This window comes from Chiroxiphia lanceolata, chromosome 10 (assembly GCF_009829145.1).
Source record: "Chiroxiphia lanceolata isolate bChiLan1 chromosome 10, bChiLan1.pri, whole genome shotgun sequence".
NCBI lineage: Eukaryota > Metazoa > Chordata > Aves > Passeriformes > Pipridae > Chiroxiphia > Chiroxiphia lanceolata.
In genome coordinates, this window is record NC_045646.1 from 10,182,561 (window position 1) to 10,205,247 (window position 22,687).

A 22,687-nucleotide genomic window follows, 5' to 3' on the forward strand; every position below is an offset into this window, starting at 1 on the left:
GCCCCGTCCCCGCGTCCCCCCGGGGGCGATCCCGGGCGGGAGATACCGGGAAGGGCGGCCCTAGACCCGCCGCGCAGGCGCCCGCCGGGGCAGCCCCGCGAGGCCCCCGAGCGTGGTGGTTGCCATGGAGACGGGCGGCGCGTCCCGGTGAGGGGTAGAGGGAGGAGCGGCACCGGGATCGGGGGGTGGGAGCGAGGAAAGGGGGAAATCCCGGTGGGAAGTTGAGGGGAGGCCCGGCCGGGCTGGGCAGAGCGAGCGAGAAGCGGCCGTGGCGGTGGAACGAGTCGACGAGCCCGCGGAGGAGAAGGGCAGCGCTTGGTGTTCGGGGTGGGCTCCGGGCCCTACCCGTCTTCCTCTGTTCTCACCTTGAATTAGTGAATCATCTCGTATTTATTTTACTTCCGATATCGCCTCAGTGACAGAAAACACGTTTCTACACTCAAATCCCTGTAATGAAGTCTTACATCCCTGTGTTTTCTAGATAAGAACAGCTGGCAACACGTAGTCATCATTTCCTCACTTCAGAGTCATTCACTCCCGATTCTTCTCACTTCCCTGTGTGACATTGCCACACATTCAGGTGCATTTTCAGACCGCTTTAGGTGATTTAGGAACTTCCTCCAACAGGAGATGTGCCCTGGCTTGCACTGTCACTTTGTTCCCGAGTGCTTTGGAATGTGTGCTCAGAGTGCTTTTATGAAAAAATGGATCTTGAGCAAAATCTACTGACATCTTGTCACCAGCTAGGCTTGGAGAGCTTGAACCTGAGGGATTAATTAACCTGAGAATTTGGAGTGAGGAATTAAATCCCCATCCAGGAGGAGAGTTAAATCTATCTGTACTTTGCTGGGCAAGTGTAGAAGCTCTCGATGCCTTATAAACATGTAGATGCAGACTTTTTCCTTAGAGAGATTAAACTGTTAGAAAGTAGGAGCAGAGAAGTGATGGAATATAATGAATTTTCCAAATTGCCTGTTGGCTTCTACTTTAAGGAAGAGGTAGAAAGCAAAGCAACACTCAGTCATCTACGCAGCTAACAGTATAAAATATGAGCATGGAGCCTCTACACAGAGAAAAGACACAGTCCTTGCTTTGAGGGGAATACAGTGTCTGTGAAAACACTGTTTTCCAGCAGTAGAGATGCCACAGCCAGTAAATGCTCCCTAAATCTTATATTTTCCTGTCCCATATAGTTTTAGTCCCATTTGTGACATATGGCTGAAAGTAGCACCACATCTTTCATTCCTGGGCTCTCCTGGGTTCTCACTGGTACAGCCTCAGAGCACAGCAGCTCTGAGGGAGTCTTTCTCCACAATCAGGATGAAACCTAAATTGCACCACTAAGCCAAAATCAAGATTACTTCAGCTTTTCAAGGTTTCCCTTTCCCCTTCCCCTTCCTTTCCCTTTGCCTTATTTTTTTTTTCAAATGAGCACCTTCCATTCTAACATTTGTAGCCAGAGGCAGAGTTTTGTAAGGCCATTTTTTTGGTAAAAATGAAGCTATTTGTGATTTCTGGCGCAGTTGCTGCCACGGTGGATGTTCAGCACCTCTCTATGCCAATCACTTGCCAAAGAGAGCAAAAGGAGATGTGACAACCTCAGCTATGCATTTTCTCACTGGAATTCACCAGAATCTCTTTAGCTGACTAAAAGGGATGCTGCACAAAATGCTGCCTTTGAAGCCATTTTCATGTATCGGGCAGCAGGGTGGGAGAAATGAACATCCAGGGCTCTCACACAGCAGAGGGAGTTGCAATCCCCAAAGGAACAGGGGGCCAGACCTTTTTATACAGTTGTTTTAAAAATTATTTCTTGATTTGTTTTCCTTTCCCTTTATATCAGCAGGGAAAGAATGTCAACCAAAACTCCTGGGGGAAGCTGAATCCTTCACATACCTTTTTTTTTTTAATTATTATTAATAGAGTTTAATGAGGGAGTTCAGCAAACACAGCAATGAAGGGCAGTGCCAGTGGCTGCATCAGGACGGTCTGTGGGCACTGCATTGACACTGAAATCCAGAGCAAGCAGCTCCTGTTTGTAGTGTTTCCTAATGCCCCAGACAGTGGTTTCCTTCTCACTTCCAAGTCACTATAAGCCCAGAGCTTACTGATGATGAGAAAGAGGAAAAGCTGTTGCATCCTCCTTTGTTTCCAAATAAGTCACTTTTTCCTATGAGAGCTGCATTTTTTTTCTTTCAAAAATGCTGCTATAATCATCTGTCATGGCTATCTCCCAACACATCTTTTTTCATCATATTTTTAGCATTAGGACTGCACATGTAATAGATTATTCTCATGTTGTTTAGACTCAAAACATGGATCTTAGATTTCTGAAAAAGACAAAAATGAGTAAAACATTTAAAAATATTTTATTAGTGCCTGTGGACTGGAAAAAGACACTGTCTGACTTTCTTGATGTAAAAATACTTAATTTCTGCGTCTCCACTTCTATCATTGATTCCAAGGTTGAAAAGAAAGGAAAAGTGATGGGTTTAGTTTATTATACAGATTATTTGCTATTTATTTGTTAGTGCTATTGTCGGATTCCTATCTCAAGATGTTACTCTTCTTTTTTTTAAATTAAGATAAAGGAGAGGAAAAAAATCTCAGAAGCAAAGGGATGAAATCAGTTCCATCTTTGTCATCAAAAGCCCTGCACAGTGGAATTAATTAGGTAAGTGGGTATAAATAATACAAGGAGGACAGCGAACACAATGTTCAGAATCACTGCTTGGCTGTTATCTTTTCCTGCCATGATTTAAGCAGCTTCTTGAAATAAATCAGGGTGCCCCTACCATTACTTTGTCTGAAAGGCTGTTCCATATCTTCATCTATCCAGAAGTTAGAAACCTTATCATAATTGCTTGGCTTAGGGGAAATTACACTCCTTTGACCCTGGGCCAGTATTATCCTTTAACTTAAATACCTCTGTCTCTTCCTGGTATCTATCCTTCCTATGTATTTACAGAGAGCAATCCCAGTCAGTGCCCCTGGCACACTTTCCAGCTGTAATCTTTTCCACAAGGAGAGCTGCGGCCTGTTACAAAGGACAGCACATTTCAACACATGTTACATTAAACAACTTACTGCAACAGAGGGACACCAGGAAACAAATATGTAAAATTGAAGTTATTTTTGTTTCACCTATTCTGTACTAACAGACATCAAATAAACCTGAACTGAGAAATGGCCCTTTTTTCCTGAACACATGAAATTAACTTCACGTTCCAACTGGAAATTAATATATTTTCTTCAACAAAACCAACAAAAAAGTATCAGGACAAATGGTAACAGCTTCAGAGAGGTTATAGCAAGTATGCATTTTTAAAACACTTGCTTATGAAATATCACTGACTTCCAGTGATCCAGAGCACAACTGCATCCAAATCTCTAATTTTCATAGAATTGTGGCCATGTCTTATGCTAACAGGCACTGTCTGATGTATTTCCTTGGCACACTTACAGATTGGACTGTAATATTCTGCAGGCCTAGAATATGTTTATTCAAGGGTTTTACAGATGGCACAAACCCACTTGTAGGTACAGCAGCCAAATGAAGGTTTTGTTAGTGGATGTTGATGCTTCCAATTGCAATGCCACTCAGGATCTCAGCCATCACAGACTCCAGTTGTGCTACACGTTATACAATAAATATCTGATTTGTACGTGCAGGCTTTGGAGCTATTGTCCAATGGCTTATTAAAACATTGTAATTCTCAGATAATTTCTCCATTACTGTGCATGTGTTTTCTTAGGTATTTTTTAATAGCAAATTTCCACCTTTCCCTCAATGTGCTTTCACAATATTCCATCTGTAAGCAAGGCAAAGGGGTGCTTAAGTGTATGTCAGAGTAGTTTTATGTTTGAAGAGCAATTTCAAGTGAAATAACACAGAATGTTAGTTTATTTAGTCCAAGAATTGGTTCTTGTTTGACTTTCAGCATCTTAAGGTGGTAACACTTCCTGCTGAGGGGACTGGGATCATAGAATTGTGAAGGCTACACAGTAAATAACGAGGAATGATTAAGCCATGAAGGTTCACTGTCTGTGATTTTATAAGATGTCAGTTAATTTTTTCCTTTCAAAAAAGGCACCTTCGTTCTGTTGTTTCCCAAAGTCCACTATGAAACACTGCTCCCTCTTGAAGGATGAGGCACCCCACTCACTTTGTGCACCCCATATCCATTCCCTCCCCAGCCTGTCCACCCAGATCTGCTGTAGGAGGGACCAGGACCTCTTTGTTTTGTGAAAGCTAAACATTCCCACTGTCCCTGAATGCAGCCATTAGCAGAGCAGGGCTCCTCTTATAAACAGTGTATGCAAGGCTATAAACAAAGCCAGGGAAGTATATGTAAGGCTGCAAATAAAGCTATTTCGTGTCTACCTTTAGTTTAAACTACTGTTACTAACATTACTAACACCATAGTATTTTTCTGATTGGTATCTTTTATCTTCGTTCCTCCTAGCAAGGACACAGAGACTAAACAAATGGAAAAAGTCACTCATCTGGAAGCTCTGCTGTTTGCTGCCGTGCTGGAGAACTGTGTCGATCAGCTCGAAATTCTTGGATACATCATGCCAATTTCAGACGAGGACAAGACAGACCTCAGCCATGTATGTGCCTATATTCACCCTGCTTAAAAAAAAAATATATCTTCTTTTTTTTTTTTTCTTGTCTTTTACCAGCATTTTTTAAAAATCAACTCAAGTATTTTTTCTGTAAATGCTCCATGACCCCTGGGTGAAGAAACACAATAAAAGTACACAGATGACCAATTTTAATGCTTATACCGCAGCACCACTGAGAAGCCTTTGTCAAGACTTTGCAGAGGATCCTACTGACCTGTAATGGATTTCCTGGGCTAATAGTTTTAAACCTTGGTGGTTAGATGCCTAGCAAAGGATTAGGGAAAAGGAAGCAAAACATATGTAGGTTCTTATGGAGATGCACAGCTATTTTAAAAGTAGAAATGAATAGGAGGTTTGAAAGTACTCAAACCCAGGGTAATTCTGTTCCTCTCTAAGTCCATGATAAAGTTCCTTTTGTTCCCACAGACAATGCATTAAGAAAGATGCACTTCAAAATATATTAGTAACTACCCTTTCTCAGTGATCACTAATTATTAGTTGATTTCTAATAGGTATTGCAACTAAGAGGGTTTGGGCAGAGATATGAAGAGAGAAGGCCTAATGTTCAGGCAGAGGTTTGTTGCTGTGGGGGAAGGTGTTGTGATGTTTCTGGTGGCTGTTAGACGTAGGAAACAGGATGGGACCATCCTGAGGGGTAACTGGTTCTAAGTTCTGTAGTCATATATTTTAAGTGACATAGCAGGCTGTTTCCAGTTTTAGCAGGTCTGAAACTTTTTTAAGATGAACTCAAGAAAAAAGTGTGAGACCAGGATGGAAATAAAAACTGGGATCCGAGTTTTCACATCTAATGATGTTCACTCTGTCTAATGTACCAGTTAAGAATGCCAGAGGAACGCAAATAAACATGTTTTTCACGTGTTTCCTTGCCATACTACCTTTTCGAAAAACCCATCGCAGAGCAGCAGCAGCCGGAGTTACAGGAATTTCAGGGCGGGAACGATGCTCAGACTGTGCCATAGAGGGCACTCCTCCCCTTAAAGACTCCTATGAGCCGGCGTCATCTGTTCGCAGAGGATGCTTCTCCCTCTCTGAGCTGGTGGGAAACCTCTTATGTGCCAGCAGCAAAACACAGAAAAAGAGCGTTTCTCTGGGATAGTAGGAGTTATCCTTCTTCAGACACACAGATTCAGGCTGATAGACCTACTGAAGGTACACTTAAATTATAGAGAAAATACCTTCACCTTTCAATCAGAGATGCTCATTTTTACCAAGTCACTGCTTAGTACACAACTTTATCCCAGATAATAAGCCCTACTTCTGCTCTTAAAGATGCCAAAACAAATCGAGAAGGAAACAATTTAGAAACAAGAAAATGGCTTAGGGAAGCGACTTGCTAACTTTGGTGCTCTGTAATTTGTTATTCCTCCCTGTTTCTCAGTTTCCACTTGCCTGTTTTCATTGTATTTGTAGAAGACCTGTATTTCCAAAGCACCCTGGAGCTCTGTCAGTCAATCAAATCAATGGCATTTTTAAAGATTGACATCTAAATGTCAATTGATGACATTTCTGAGAGGATTAATCACAGTGTTGGCCAGCACCTCACTGATTTTACCAAACTAGATGCTCTTGTACACTGCTTCACACAGTGCATCTCCCAGAGGGAGGCAGCCTTTCTATTTGCTGAATTTTGGGCAACCGACAAAATTCTGTTAGGAGATGGTAACTCAGGCAGTTTACAAACTTCTTGCTCTTACATAGTTATTTGGTCATGTGTAAGTCCCTACTGTTTACAGACAATCCTGTCTTGAATTTTCCCAGACATTAAAAAGCATCTGTCAGAATACTCATAAAATCTACATGATATTAAAGCAGTTTGTTTGCCAAAATTAGTTCTTTCTGAAGTACAGCCATCTATTTAACCTTTTTTTACTAATTCGCTATGTAATTTTCATTGGTCTGGGTATATTTTGCATGTGATTCATTTAATGTAAATTTAACTGTCCAAAAATTAAGCACTTAGCCTCCTTCTGTAGTCAGTGAGGAGTCAGGCACTGCCAGAGGCTGATCCATCCCATCCAGAGTTGTCCAAGACACTGATAAGGAAGCAGCCCTTTGCAGTACCCTCACAGACCACTAATGGAGCCTCACTTGACAAGTAACTTTTTGGAAGTACTACTGGCATCCACAGCTGCTGCCCTGACCACTTGTTTTTACTCTGCCCTCTCTGCACTCTGTTGGCACAAATGTGTGTGTGTGTGGTTGTTGAAGAATCTGGACTGAGAACTGGTGCTGCCAAAAATAACCTTTTTTCCCCCCTCTTTTTTGATGGAAAATGTTTCATCACAGTGAGCTCTTTATCCATTTCCCCATGCATCCAGGGTGGGGAGCAGGCAGCTGTGTACTGGGATGGGGTTGGCAGTGACTGTGTTAGCTGGTGTCAGCACTGCTGCTAGGAAGTATTCAGCCACGGAGATGCCGGTAGGCAGGCAAGAAAAATTTCTCTTTTAGTGTCCCAGAGTACACACCTGCATTCTCACCCATAGCACATAAAGCAGAGAAATTCCTGGAAGCAAGAGCTTAGCCGATTTTATAATTTTTCTTTTTGCTTTTTCTGGGCCTTTGCCTTTTATTAATAAAATTGTACACATCCACAAGATAACTTTCCATGCAGAAAGAGCTGCCAATATTTTGAATTTCATTTTAGAATTCATGCTACACTTCCTCTGCTGTCACTCTCTCAAAAAACCTGCTAAGCAGATAGCTGATGTCTGTCACTTTTATTTCCACACAGGTCTGTTATAACACTAATATTGTAGGCAAAGGTCGTGGTGACAGGCAGTGGGAAATGTCTAAGATGGAGAGAAGGCAGAGGGGAAACAGGCTAACAGTCTTCCAGTGCATAAAAGCTGCTGCAAAAAAAGGAGGCAATGATTTGTTCTCTGTGCCTACAGAGACCAGGATGACAAGCCAGGGGCTCAGCTGCTGCTGAGGAGAAAAAACTTTCTTACAGTAAAGATTGTTGAGAGGTGCTGGCACTGGCAGGAGGGTGTGTAGTCTCCACTGCTGGAGGCCATTAAGGACATGTCAGGAATGACACTGTCTGAACCAGCATCTCTTGGAGCGGATGAATTCACCTTTTGAGGCTTCTTCTAGTCCTGTCACTTTAGGGCTTTTGAGCCCATAAACATCAATAAGCTACACTGTGTGCTCAAAGCTAAGCAACATAAATGTTTCTGCTCTTCCACTCTTTGCAGACTGTAACAGGCACTATCAACTGCTCTTAGTAAAGCTTTATTCTAGTTTATTATTAATCTTTCTTCTTCTCACATAATGTTGCAGAGGGTTTATTTCTACTGCTCAGTGTGCAAGCAGGTCTCTTCTTCCCTTTTAGACTGGCATCCAGGAAATGAAAGAAATTATAGAGACCCAGAAGGAGCTGGACATTAATGAGCCAGAGCTTATGTCAGCAAGGCAAGAGAGTGAGGAAACAGTTACATCTATGGTCCTGAAAAACACTGAACCCAAGCAGCAGATGGGGAAAACTGAAGATGGGAAAAGCACCCATCAGCCTTCCAAAAGGGACAGGAAACACAGTGCTGTGACTGCAGAGAAGTTCAGAAAAATTGAGGCTGACAGGTGAGTGAAGCACCTGTGGAGGATGCTCAGGTGTTAAGTTCTCAGTCTCTCTCTTGAAAGCAAAAATACATGCTCCCCACCCTCCCACTGTCAGAGTGCTTCAGACTTGGTCCAGAAGTTCCTCTAAGGATAACAGTGGGATCTAGGTTCATAGGCCATTTGGTTCTGGCCATTGCTTGTCTCTGGATGCCCCATAGTGACCAGCAGTTTATTTTGAATGGAGCTGCAAAACATTACCCAGTTGATAATGGTTGCTTGGGTGGAATTCATGCCAGACACTAATCAGTGCTGATGTTCTGGTACCTGGAGTCAGGTTCCCTTAGCAGATCCCACAGGCAAAGTGGGATCTGAGCTTTCTCCTGAACTCATTCTGCAGGGCACACAGAGTTGCTGTGGCAGTTAGAGCCATTCTCCTTTATAGAATAGATAAGACAAAATATTTTCTTTCTTTTTTAAAACAAACTTAATTCCTGCACCTAATCCAGTGTCTTGATTTACAGAAATACCAGCAGCCTTTGGTTTAAAAGACAGATGGGAGGTGAGGGGGAGGGGAGCTGCCAAAATATAAATGCCATATGCACCATAACATTCAATAAGCTGGACAAGCCCATGTTATTTGTTAAGATCAGCTTAGGGCTGTACTGGAATATTTTGGCATCCAGATATCCTCCCACAGACACACTTACTTGCATCCCCAGGTCTCATTTTCCAGGATCCACCTATCTGTCACCACAACTGCAGGCCAGCAGCCTCCTTCCTTATGGCAGCACAGCCAGCATTTTTAAATTATAAACTTCAACCAACTCCTAATACAGAGTTTTTCAGATGTACAAGAAGCAGATACCATGGGAGAAGCACTCCTGGGTTTGGTAGGATGTAAGAACAGAAAAGGGATCTTTTATTTCCTTACCTTTTTCTATAAACAGTAATGGATAAAGGTGCCAGACACTGTAGTACCAACACCTGTAAAGTACTGTTGTGTTCCTTTTGTTCCCGGCAGGCAGTATGCAAGTGATGTAATTGCTGTCACTATGAAAAAGATGCAGGAATCGGGAATATTTAATAGCCTAACAGAAGCTAATGAGCGAGAGAAGGAAAAAAAGAGCAAGTTTTATGATGTCCTCATCAGGTCAGTGTTGTGTTCAGTTCTTCTCTGCTTAACTGCTGAAAGCCAAACCCATTCCCACTCAGTACATGCTGAAAAGGAAGAAGACCCAATAAAACCAAAATACAGAAGAGATTCTACTTTTTCAACTTGAATTGTTCTGCTTGCTTTACAAACTGCAATTCTTTTCCCTTCAGAAACAATTAGTGAATGGTTCTGATACTGATCTGAACTAAGAATTGCCTGAGCTTTAACCACAGTGGACACATCAGTGTCTGCATTAATGCAAATGCTGTCTCATTTCAATTAAAACATAATGTGATGTAGGAGCTCCCCGATCTTTAACTCCTGTCCCCAGTGAAAGCCAGAGCAGCAGAGAATCTGTTCAAACCAGGGCCAGCAACATATGGCCTTTAGGTTATCTGATGCCCAGGAGAATCTGCTCTGACCCATATGCTAATTGGCTCCCCTTTCCCAGCAGCAGTGAGGGTTCAGCACAGATGGTGACAGAGGAGTTGTCTTATTTAAGGCTAATCCACCAGCCACTGCACTGCAGATCCTCTTCTGTCCCAAATCTTTCAGGGTACAGGTTTGTTATCATCTCAGCACTGGTGGTTCCTTACCTCAAATTTCTGAGCACTGGAGGCTTGGAGATTTTTTAGCATGCAAAACTCTGGTTCAACCCCAAGACTGTCAGAGAGAATCAGAGCCATCAGACAAGCATTTGACCACTTTAAAGCTACTTTGCTCTGTGTAGCAGCTCAGGCCCATCATTTAGGGTGCACAGCAAAGCTGCTCTAAGTCATGATTTGTCATGAGTCCAACCTACTGGAACAGCTCCTGCAGTGGCTCAGGGGTCTGCCTCCAGGGCAAATCCCCAGCTTCCAGTGGAATGTGTGATTTCAAGCATGAAACCCAACTCTTCCACTGTCTAAAACCAAGGGATTTATTGTTTATCCATGGAAGGGACAAAAAGCAAAAATGAGAGTAGCAATTGGTTGTGGAATAACTAACCACTACTGGAGGGCAGAAAGGAGCAGACAGATTACAATGAGAAAGTACATAATGCTTTTTATTCCATTCTGTCAATCATGTCTAGCCACTCTGTTCTTCTGTACATTCTTTTCATGGAATGAACTTGATCTGTCTTTCAAGATAATAAATACTTGCCTGGTTTTGTGTGAATACATTATGAAAGGCATCTTCAGTGACAGTGGGACTCCTTATCATGAGCTTTTGTTCATCACAATCAAACTAGTAAGGACTCTGAAAATTAAATGCATGTGTGATTATAAGGTTGGGATAGGATACAAAGTCTCAGGTGCCAACTGTAATATTTACTGGTTTTAAATCAAATCATGAGCATAAAAGCTTAGATAAGTGCTCTGACTGAAATAAGATAATACCACCTAAAACATTACTGCATCTGCTTTGTTTTAGACAGATGGACCTCTCTAGCTTTTGGCCTTCACTTAGATCCCTTCATGGATCTCAGAACCTAAGACAGTGTTTTTCAGAAGATTTTAAGTCTAATATGAAAAAAACATTCTCCATATATAATGACACACAAGCTGGCACTCTGCTGCTCAGACACACTTCTGCACAGAATCAGAATCTACTGAAATGTAGAAACTGTGACTCAATGACAGGCATCTTTCCTTTCTGCTATAGGAATTGCATCATCCTTAAGTCCACTCCAGGCTTTTAACAAGAGCATCCCCTGGTTTTTTGGCTCATTCTCCCTTTCATCCCCATCCGCCTTGCTCTGTTTGTGCACCTCTTCTTTCAGGATTTACTGAACAAGTCAGTAGTTTTGGTGAGAAGTTTCTGTTTATCTTTCCACAATGTATCAGGAGACAGGAAGTTCCCTTTCTAGGTAAACAGCTCTTGTCTTTTCTGATACATTGAAGTGATTGTATTTTCCCACTTTTCTTCAGGGAGGAGGAAGGAAAGAAGGAGATAAAGTCACTCCAGAAACAGCTGCAAGATGTCAAGAGACAAACTGCAAAAGACCTTCAGGTGAGAGCACTTAGCACTGGGCGTTGTGCCAGGGGGGAAGCCTGTTAGCAAGCTCGACTCTACTGCCTAGTACTCAGGGAGGACCTGTGGCATCCAGAATGATCCATCATTTAGGAATATAGAAGTAGAATAACTGCAGTAAAGATTTGTATTTGGAATTAGCCCACTAATGACTTTGAGAGCAGTGTCCAGAAGTTTTCAAATGGGAGCTCAAAATGCTCATAATCATCATGATCAAATTGGAATATCCTCAGAACACAGCTGGGAGTGGCAAAGCACAGATGCCTGCAATCAGTGAGAAAAAGGTTATCTGCAGGTAGCAGTATCTAAGGTTCTCTCATACTCATGCAGATCATCTGACACAGAAGAAAATGTGACAAAGAAGGAATGAGAAAGAGAGACAACTTGTATAGGGGCAGGTCATTTTTCTACCTACATTTTTGTCTGGGAAAAATGCCATTATAGTATTTTTCTAGGCTTCCAGACATTAGAAAATCCCAAACATGCCTACACAAGGGCAGATCAATGTTATTGCACATATGCTGTCAACTTGATCTTTCTGGAAAGCTTCAGCCCTTCTGTCTGCATCACGCAAATAGTGTGTGCACGAGCAGTAAATCTGGGGCATTCTGGAAATGTCAGACTTGCTACACAAGTGCATATCAATTCAGTGGCTTATCACTGGTCACTGTAAAGCTCACCAGACAGCTCAGACTTGATGCTCATGCAACATGGCCCTGCTAGGGCAGGAGACAGTGTGTGATAGCAAAAGAGCGAAAGGGTCAGGGCTGTACAGAGGCTGGAGGAAGGAACAAGAATCTGACACTTTGTTCAGTAGTGAGCAAGAGGACAGCAAGGGCATCTGAGGAAAGAACAGGTATCACTGGATTTGGTCTTTGGACAATAGTGTAGACAGTAATCAAGCCAGGATATAGTTGACTACACAGAGGAATTTTAAGCCACTGACATGCTGGTGAAGTTTGGTTTGTAGAACATGAAGGTTTTGTGTTGGCAGCCTGGGTGCACGTGCAGTGCAAAGTTTAATTGTAAATACAGGATGGTTGTAAAAAAATGATGGATCTTTTTGCTTCTGCACATTGTCCCTTCTTAGTCAGGCTCTGATGGCTCCTGAGAAGTTTCTGTTCTCCCACTCCCCAAGCTAGTGAATGTGATGAGGGAGTTCTCCTTCTGTGTAGTGCTCCTCAAATCTCACCACGTCTGTGATACAATATATGTACCCAGTTCTGGTTTAATGCCTTCCCAAGGTCTGGTATGTGGGGGGCTGTAACCATCCCACCTCACGCCAGCAGCAATGTCCTGGCACTGTGCAGACAAGGGGCCTGCACCTCTCTTACCTCTTGCAGTCATAAGAACGTGCGTAGCTCCCGTGCCGAGAGGAGGCTCTTCTCCTTGTTCTTTCAGTGCTAATCAGTTCTTGGGTTTTGCCTCATCAAGTGGGATCTGCACTCATCTGGTATTTAATATTTTAATCTCAGAAGTCCTTTTCTGGGCTTCCTTATAGTTTCAGCTTTGATAACAAATCAAAGACAAGACTACTTTCAAGTACTGCTTTCCTCCCGTGCCAAAAATAATGGTGTCTCACTGCGTCTCCCAAGGGAGAGTAATTTCTATTTGCTTCATATGGGATTTTCCCGTAGGCAGTTTTACAGACACTTGCATGATTTGTCACCTTGCCAACAAATTAAAAACAAAAATACAGCTTGCTGATTTTGGAGTACTTTGAACAACAATAATAATGCATAGACCTGTAGACAAAAGCCTACATGATTGTCTCCAACCTAGTGGATGAGAAAACAAAAGCAAGCAAATCTAATCTTGGAACCAGAAAAACACGGCCTTTGCTTCACTCATGTTTCCTGTGTATATGTATTTTCATTCTTGCTACCTCTTAATGAGATGCTAATTAATACTTTATTAGCCTGCTCAGCTCATTTTTCTTTCTAATGGAACACAAATCAAATGCTAAATGTTCTTGTTTTGTTTTCTTTCCTCTTGGAAAGCACTGACGTCTGTAAAGGAGCTGAAATGATCTGTCTGGTTTTGCTCTTACCCCTCCGTGCAGGAGCAGCACCGGTAGCTCAGGTTTGGCTGCAGGGCTCTGTTTGCTGCTGTAGTGTTCATTTTCTAGTTTGTATAAAAATACTCACTTTCTTGGGTTTCCTGGACAAGTGATGGCAGTCTGTACAGGTTTTGAAACAAATTAATACATAGAATTATACACCTTAACATAAAAATTTAGGAATGTAAACTTTAGCATTCCTGCACTGCTCTTCACCCAAAGACTTTTTATGTCCTGCAGGTTTTGTGTACACTTGTGCCATACATGTGTGCAAGCAGTGGTGTAACAGGCAGTAACATTGCAGCTACCAACTAGACAGGAATCCAAGCCATTGCACCACGGTACCAGTGAAAACAGGTCCATAACTTCAATTCCGTGTGGGCTGTCATAACACATCCAGCTCCACTGTATCAGTGCCCCACCTGATCCTGCTTTTAGTAGTATGACTAAAATCCATCATGTTTCTTTCCTTTTCCTCTCCCAGGAAATGCATCAATGGAGTGTTCTAGGGAATGTATTAAACATATATATACACAGCCACTGGTGCATGTTTCTACTGGAGAAATGCATCAGGTGATTACAGTAGAAGGCACAAGGTTTGTGATGGTCCTGAGCTTCTGCATGACTTCATTCCACTGCTGGCAGAGCCCCAGGGAGTGCAGCAGGACCCAGAGCTGGTGCACCAGATCCAAACCTGGCTCCAGAGGGGCACAACTTTCCACAGGAGTGCTGCTGCCAAGAGGTCCTGCTCCCTCTGCAGCTGCCTCTCACCAGCTCTCTCCTACAGTTGCTGGGATTGTACGTGAGCTGGCAGAGGGCTGCAGAAGCTGTTCTGTTGAAGCTGGGTGACCTGCCAGCCTCTCTGTCCTTTGGGCCCTGACATTCCTTGGAGGTGTGCAGCACAGCTGGAGCTGGGACAGAGATGCAGGCTGTGGCCTCATTGAAGTGTCTGTAGGGCCACACGTTGTGGTTTCAGGGGGAGTGGGTCCAGGCTGCAGCAGGTGTGCAGATCTAAGCATATCTCCAGGCTCTGCAAGCTGAGATGCTGCAGTTGCCAGTGAGAGGCTTGAGCTCCGAGGCACTGGGTGTGGGAGCAAGGCAGAGGCAGCAGGGCTCCCCACCGGGGCTGCTGGCACGGAGCACAGCACCCCTTCCCCTGCCAAATGGGCAGCACAGGGAGTGCTGCTGGCGACAGGAGATTCATCTGACGGCTGGGGAATTCCTCAGACTGTTTACTCCTGTTGGCTACTTTTGTAACCAGATGTATTTCAAATGACTGTAAACACTAATTGCTGTGGAAGAGTTGGGAGATCTTGGTGGCACTTACAAGAGAGATAAATCAAAGTAAATCAAAACACAGGAGTGCAGATAAGTCTCCAGCTAAGTGCAGCTGTTTTTGCAGCCAAACAGCATCTGTGGGGCAGACTCCTGCGGCACCGGGTGACAGCAGACAGGCCTCTGGCTGATGTCTGTGAGCTCAGAGATCAGAGAAAATCAGCTTGTTTACCTGCTTGTGAAGCAGACTGGCTCCTGACAACTATTTCCTGGGTTTTGATCTTGGTCTCTGACAGTTTTCTGATAGTTTTGGACCCGAGGAATGATTTTGCATCTTTGGTTTGGCAGATTCAACACTGAAGTCATCCCAAATAAGCAGCCCAGAGATTTACTGCATCAGCTATGAAAGCGTTCCGTGTCCTGGCGGGGACCTTTGCTATGATAAACCAGAACAAATAAATATTAACTCATTTTCCCAGTGCCTGTCCCTGAAGTTCAGGGAACAGCACACTGCAGATGGTGCCCACAGGTTGTGGGCATTTAGTGCAGCATTTACTCCCTGCAGCCGAACATCGAACGTGCCCAGATCTGCAGCGCCAGGTCCAGCAGCAGGAGCTGCCCTCATCCCTGCAGATGACTTTGCAGGCAGACGCTGCTGTAAACCACCAGAGGGGTTTTGCATTTCACTTCCAGAGGGGTTTTGCATTTCACTTCCCATCTGCTTTGGGTTGTGTAACCAAGCCCCCAGACTGCCCACCCCTAGCCAGGATGTTTTACAACACCACAGACCAAATCCAAACCACAAATATGCCATACAACAGGGAAAACAAACAGAGTAGATGGGCCCCCATCCCGGCTGAGGCCTGGGGTGCTGGAATCAAAAGCACTTTTTGCTTTACTCAAATATGAAATGAGAAAGAAAATAACCTGGTGAAATGTTCATGCTCTTCCCATATCTCCGAGTGCTTTGTAACCTAGGCTGAACCCTTCTTTTCTGGCCTGTTTGCAGATCTTTGGCAGATAGGATTAACACACTGACATCAGCAGCACTTGACTTCCCAGAGGCTCAGCACCACAAAACATTGGGTATTTTCCATTAGCATCTCCCCATTCTCTCTGCCAACCCCTCAGTGTAGACACGATTACACCATGACCCAGGAAGACAATCTCAAAATAGAGTGTTACACTCACCTCCCATGTCTACAGACTGGGAACACAACCCCTCCCAATAGCCACCAAAATTCCATGCCAGGGAAAATAAAGGCCATTACCAGAAGCCTTAATAGGGCACAAACAGCTCATGTCTGTAGCTGTCTGCAGTCATATGATGATATGTCTGTAAAATAGTATCTGATGTTGGAAACCTTCAAAAGCATGAGAACGCTTGACCTTTGAACCCCCAAAACACCATCAGCCAAGGGCCCCAGTTGTCCTGAGCCTCATAAATGTACTTTACTCTTCCTAACTATGTCAGACAAGGAGTGCAGAAGTAAGGACTTTCCTTTTAGCTGCTCCAAACTCTTCTTATAAGGAAACCTCTTCCAAATGAGTCATGCTGCAGAGGCTTTCAAATGCAGCACTGTTGAGCTGGCTTCTTCCTGTGGCATTTTTCCATGTTTACACAGCTAAGGAATGTGAGGTACTTCAGAGACAAGATATGTGGGCTTCAAAAGGTTTAAATGCCGGCACTTTGGCATTTCATCTTTATCTTCAGCTGTGAGGTTTGGCTGATGAATATTAAACCCATCACAGCATGGCAGGAAAGCAAAGAGAAAGGCTGTGACAGAGCAATTGGGTGCCAAACCAGAGGTGTTCACGTCTATCCTGCATAATTGCACAGGAGGCTTTGCATTGATGACCTTCTTAACTCTCGATACAAAAGTCTAGAGTTTTTCATTTTACAGGCAGTTCTTCCAAGTTCCAGCCCTGAAATGATGAACTTTTATCCGTTACTGAAAGAAATTAATTAAAAAGGAGTAAACAAACAGCAATCCCAAATCAAGCAAGTGTGCTTTGCTTCCTGAGCACGCTCCAAAAGCTGGACAAACCACTCAGGATTCTTGCCTGTGGGGGAGCTCTAGAGAGTAGAAATAGAAAGGGAAAGCTCAGCTCCAGCACAAAACAAGGCATGGGGAGAGGCTGGGAGCTCATAGTCAGCTTTTCCTTGACACTTCTTCCTTGCCCTGGGTGTATGTTTTTGTAACAAAGTGGGCACCATCTACCTGTTAAGATTTCAAGAAATAACTGTTTAAACATATAAGCAAGACAGGATTAGATTTACACCTGTTCCTAAGTTTGAGTTTATATAGCTGCTGCATAACTAGAAAAAAATGAATCCAAGGAATAAAGTTTATTTAGGATAACAGATTTTGGCTAATGTGGGGCTGAGCCATTATCTTCCTCTTACTCACTCATTGAGATGGTCTAATCCAAGAAGTTAGTATAAAGAAAGCCTAGCTTTAAGTGGCTAAAATTATTTGGCTTCTTTCATGTTTATACTAAACATGTCTGAATCCATATCTGCACAAGGGACCAGAAGGCCTGGCTTCTCGTCCCACTCTGTTCATCACTCCACCGTATCCAGAGGTAATCACTCCTTGCTGATGGGTTTATTGCCATCTATGTGAGTTACAAATCAAACTAACCTTTGAAGCAGAGGTTGAAATAGAGCAACATTCAGAGAAAGTGTGAAGCCTATAGCCTTGTCTCTTCTGAGTTTAGCATTCTGACTTCAGTCTCCAGGCTTGCTTTTGTGCTGCTTTTGTCTCCGCTAGAACCGAGATAAGATCATTGATCGCCTCAAAGACAAACTCCAAGAGAAGACGGCCAAACTGGACACAGAAAGCTCCTACATGAAGAAAGACACAGACCTCCAGATCCACCAAACCCAGAGGAAATGCAGCAAGGAAGAGAATGCCCTGAACAATGAAATCCAGGTAAGCCCTTCCCCATGGACCATACTGGAAGGCATCTCCAGTCAGTGAAGGGCAGAGCCCTCCCTTGCTCCCCAGATGCCCTTCCTGTTCTCCATTATAGTCACCAGAACAACTGTTTGAACTGGATCTGGAAACTCATTGGGGTTAGAAATCTTTATATTTTCCATTGCTTCTCTGTATGGTCCTTCAAACAGCAACAGCACGGATGGTGTGAATGCAGGAGACTGTGAATGCTTAACATAATGCCACTGTCAGAAAACCAGACCCATAAGTATGTCCAAAGGGGTAGTCACAAGGGTATTTTAGCACACAGGCAGCCTGAGCTCTCAGCATTGCCCTGATCAGACTGTGCTGATAGAGCTGCTCCTGTGGACCTAAGGTGAACTGGACTAGAAAACTGTTTTGGTTTTGCAAGCATCTTTTTTTGACTGATCAGGGTCTGATCTAATTGTCCCTATTTCATGGATGGCCCAGGGGCAAAGACTGCCTCAGTTAATTTTGTCACTGGAAAAAATGTCTGTGGACTACACAGAGCTCCAGCACTCTATCTTGGCTTTCAGCAGCAGTGTGTTACACACTAACACTGACTCTCACATTTTCTGTCTGCACTGATCACAGAACTTGAAGAACCAAACTGATGAGGAGATTCAGCTCCACACGGAGACAGAAAATTTCCTCAGGCAACAGTATCAGGTATGTGTGACTGTCAGCTAATGCTTAAAATAGCAACCTATAAACATTGTATTATCAATTAATACCTAAAGAAAAACAGTTATTGCTCCACAAATGTACCAGGTTCATGGCTGCTGCAGTTAGAATGATTACTTATCCTCATGTCTTAATTAACCCAGCTCTCCCAGAAGCGAGATCTGCTACATATAGGTACATTTCCTTAAAATTAGTGTTCATGTAATAATTGGCATTGTTTATTCAGGTGTCGCAGATTTTTCCTCCCTCAGGTAGTTGTATTCGGCTGATTGGAATGTTATTTAGACCTTCCTTGGCAGTATCTGGGGCTCCCAGCACCTCGGGGAAGAGCACCTACTGCCCAAGGGCTGCACAGAGGGGACACTGAGGAGGGAACCACACAAACTGCCAGACCAGTTTTGCCTTATCTTTATCTGAGGAAGAATCAGGGCTGGAGAGTTGCTAACCCACAGTTACTGTGCACATTCTCAGCAGTAACCAACCATGAATGTCCCTGTGGTGTTAACAGGAAGAAAACCTGTACTTCTGCAGGTTACCTGATGTCACTGCCAGTACAAAATTTAATAGGAGATAATACATTTTTTAAAATGTAATTTGAATGCAAAGCAGTGCTGTATCTTGTGAGCAATTAAACACTGCTCTGTACCCCAGAGCCTTGTTCTGATCAATGCTCACAGCAAGGGGACTGTCCAAGCCCACGTTGCAGCCTGTCTGACCTCCAGCACACAGCCAGGCACAGCCCCTCAGTGCTCACACAGCAGCTGGTGGCTTTGCAGGGGCCCGCAGAGAGGAGGATGACCGTGCCCTCCATCTCCCTTGTGTGTCCAGCTGTGATGCCGTAATAAGATTGATGCTTTTCCTCAGATTATTTTTCCATGGAAGCAATCACGGTTGTTGCTATGGAGAAGTCATTGGTGAATGGCAGGAAGTCATCTGTGTGACCGTTCCAGAAACACCTGCCCTATTCACGAGTGAGACAAAGCCAAGTTCACAACCTGAAACAGCGTGAAGTGCTGTCCCCTGGGACCTTATTCCTGGTGCTTAATCCAGAAAGCAGATAAGGAGTCAGACAGAGGATAAAACCTTTCCCCTGACAAATTGTTTTTTAAACACACCCCCCCCCCCATACACACAAAGAATGGCTTCTGCTTGTCTCTTGCTTCACCAGGACTGACTGTGCACAAAACTAACCCGCAGTGCTTCTCCATCCCTCATGCACCCCTGAAAGCCCGACTCAGTCTCCTTATCCCCAGTTCAGTGCCATAGTGAACTCCAGTGAGGGGCCTGCAGGCCAGCAGCAGTTTATCCTGTATCCAGTAATTTTGTCCTAGGGGCTTGATCCTTCCAAGATGAGCCAGAAACACTGACCATGCACCATTTACAGGACTCTCACCACCCTCCTGAGAGCAGGCCATGTAATAGTAGCAAACCTCTCACCTGTGCACTCTTTGCACCATGCTGAGCACCACTTCCTCCCCTTGCAGAAGGTGGAAGAGAAGCTGGAATACTGGATGCAGAAGTATGAAAATGACACTGATGCAAAAGAAGTAGAACTGGATGACCTAAGAGCATTGAAGGCAGAGAACTTGGAAACAATGCAGAAATTTGCCAAGGAGGTAAGACATCAGCAGCATCTCAGTGCTCAGCCACGCAAAACTGCACCGGGCTTTTTCCTACCCTCATTCAGATAAGGAACCAGGACCACAGGGAAAAAAAATAAATCAGTAACTTTGAGGCACAAGGTGCAATTATAAACACTGGTCCTGGGAAGGCAGCGACCGAGATGTCATCTTCCATTTGCCACCTGTGACATCAAGGAGGGATGATGGTATTTCCCCTACAGCTATTTTCAAATACCAGCAAGTACTGAGAGAGCTACTGACAGCACTTGTGAGGGGCAAAGACACTGTCCCATCCCATCAGTACACCTCACCTTAGTTTGCTGCCTTAGTCTGAACAAATCTGCTTCTTCCAGCTCCTTCTAGCAACATCAGGGTAAGACAGGCTGGAACTGAAAAAGGCAGCTCATCCCTTCCTGCAGACACACACATTCCCAGCTGCACAATGCTGTTATCAGGGAGCTCATTCCAGTTAGAGCCATTCCTGCCCCACACTGGGTTCTTGGTTAACTACTGGGCTCTGATCACAGTGGAACACCAGCACAGGGCAGAGAGAAGTGTCTAGAAAAACGAGTGTTTTAAAGCCAGAAGGAATTAACTTGTAATCATTCCTTACCGTCAGTGGGTCTGAGATGATGGGACTGAGTTTGATGTTTTCCTGCTTGTGGGCTCATTTTTCACTCTGTGCACTGTCATCTCAGAGTCCCAAGTGTGTTTGTACATCCTCTGCTGCTTAGCCTGAGGGACCACACGTCCTCCCCACCACCAGCTGTTGCCTGGGACGCCGTCAGACAGCCATTTTACAGCACGGGATCAGGGGGTTAATTACACCCAGGCCTTGAGAGGTTCCACTTCGGCAGCAGCTCGAAGTGCCTGAGGACTGACAGTGGTAATGAGCAACATTTGCCATCTGCATTCAGGAAAGATCAAACAAAGGAGGTGGGGGAGGAAGGTCCACAGTCACACATTACCCCTGTGCTGCCCTGGAGCTCCCTGGTGCACAGGGTGGGGACCCACCCCATGACCCACAGGCCTGAGCAGTTCTGGCAGGGCTGTGGGAAGTGAGTAGCAAGGATGAATAGGCAGCCAGAGGAGAAGAATCCTTGCATCAGGATCCAGGTGAGCCCTGCCCTGCCCTGGCACGTGGCTGGGCACAGTGAGCCTCAAAGGCTGGCCCTGCAGTTTAGGGGATGTGTTTGTCATGTGGCTTTTGCCACCCCTGTGCTCTCTTGCAGTGCCTGATGTTCAAGGAAAACATCATCACTGACCGAACAGAAAAGAAGGATAGAAAAAAACAACGAGAGCAGGATGCCCTGGAGCTGAAGAGTGCCCTAAAGGTAAAGGGGAGCAAAGCTGAGGTGATGCTGCTCCATCAGCAGCTGGGAGTTAATAATCTGTGCCACAGGCTTTGTCCAGGTAGAAAACGGCCCCATAAAGTTGGCTGGTGTGGGGTGGCACAAGCAAAGGACAAAGCCTGTCCCTTTCTGACTCAAAGCCAGCAGTTGGCTCCAGGTTTGAGATGGGAGCCAAAGGGGAGAAGCCAGTCTCCTGGAATGATCTGGGGCTGTGCCCATTGCATCAGCCCCACTGCATGGGTGACACAGGGAGGGCCATGGGGCAGTGCCTCTGCTTGTCCCTTGCCACCAGCCACAGACGCCCTGCCCCAGCTGTGGGTGCTTCCAGTGCAACCAGGAAGGCCTGACAGCTGCTATGTGGGCTGGAGGTTCCCTCCTGTGTCTGGGGAGCACAGGAAAGACTCTCTGGCATTGAGCTGTACCAGGTACCCCAGCAAGAAATTTCCCCTGAGGCCTCTCTTTCTCACTTCCAGCTGCAGGCCTGGTGGAAAGGCATGATGGTCCGCAGATTCCTTGGCCCTTACCAGGCCCTCGAGAAGCTTCTGAAGGAACAGGCAGCAGTGCAGACAGAAACAGGGAAGGAAAAGAAAAAGTAAAGAAAGTAAAGAAAGTGCCCACAGATGTGCTCCAGGTCTGTTGCTGGGCAGAGCATTGCAGTCTGTCTGACAGGACAAAATAAACCATATAACAGAGTTTGGGCAATTCTGGAGAACACAGTTCGTGACAGACACAGTTAAGGTGCAGCTGCAGTCAAGATCTTGAAGCTGCCCTTGTAGAAAGACAGTTTCTCCAACACAAAGGGGATTTGCATCAAAGCAGTGAGAAACACAATATCCCCCCAAACTGCTTCTTGGGAACAAGACAGATAGTGGGAGGTAATCCTGTTACCAGCCCAGTAGCTCGCTGGCATGGGATGCTCTGCACCCAGAACCTCCTGTGGAGCTCTCAAAGCACTGGCCATGGCTGGAGTGCTGGTGTTTGCTGTGGGTCAGGCAGGGAGGTCGATGCACCCACGTCTGGGCTCCAGCTGTGCTCTCCCTGCTGCCAGCACCTGTGTCAGGTCAGCAGGGGAGAACGTGGGCAGTTTGCAGTGCAAACACAAGTGCAGTCAGAGCACGCAGGTTTCCACTCCCACAGCCCTGCACAATGTCAGCACACAGACAGAGCAGCTCCTTCTGACTGAGGGGAGGAAAAATGGGAAAAGACAGCTGGATGTGCTGCCTACAGGAGCTGGTCTGTCACACTGTCCCCACCGCCCCGGCCACCGTCCCTGCTCAGCAAGATGGGGCTGTAGGCAGGGAGTGGATCTGCTGGGGAGCAGAACTGCTAAGAGGGCAAGAAGGGAACCCCTTCTCCTGACACCA

The 22,687-nt window shown here is 44.9% G+C and overlaps 1 protein-coding gene across 3 annotated transcripts; it reads left to right on the plus strand.

Annotated features, from left to right (window-relative positions):
- Positions 1–82: 82 nt before the first annotated feature.
- IQCG (IQ motif containing G) lies at positions 83–22,025 on the plus strand. Of its 3 annotated transcripts, none has more exons than XM_032697488.1 (11): positions 83–147; positions 2,586–2,674; positions 4,471–4,614; positions 7,982–8,226; positions 9,227–9,355; positions 11,269–11,350; positions 17,480–17,641; positions 18,260–18,334; positions 19,834–19,965; positions 21,204–21,305; positions 21,797–22,025. In XM_032697488.1, exons 3-11 carry the CDS (start codon positions 4,489–4,491, stop codon positions 21,917–21,919), a joined length of 1,176 nt encoding a protein of 391 aa, XP_032553379.1. In that variant the 5' UTR covers positions 83–147; positions 2,586–2,674; positions 4,471–4,488; the 3' UTR covers positions 21,920–22,025. The 3 variants fall into 3 exon arrangements, with proteins under 3 accessions (XP_032553379.1, XP_032553378.1, XP_032553380.1); XM_032697487.1 differs by having other exon boundaries at positions 94–185; XM_032697489.1 differs by lacking the exon at positions 83–147 and adding an exon at positions 200–327.
- Positions 22,026–22,687: the final 662 nt, after the last annotated feature.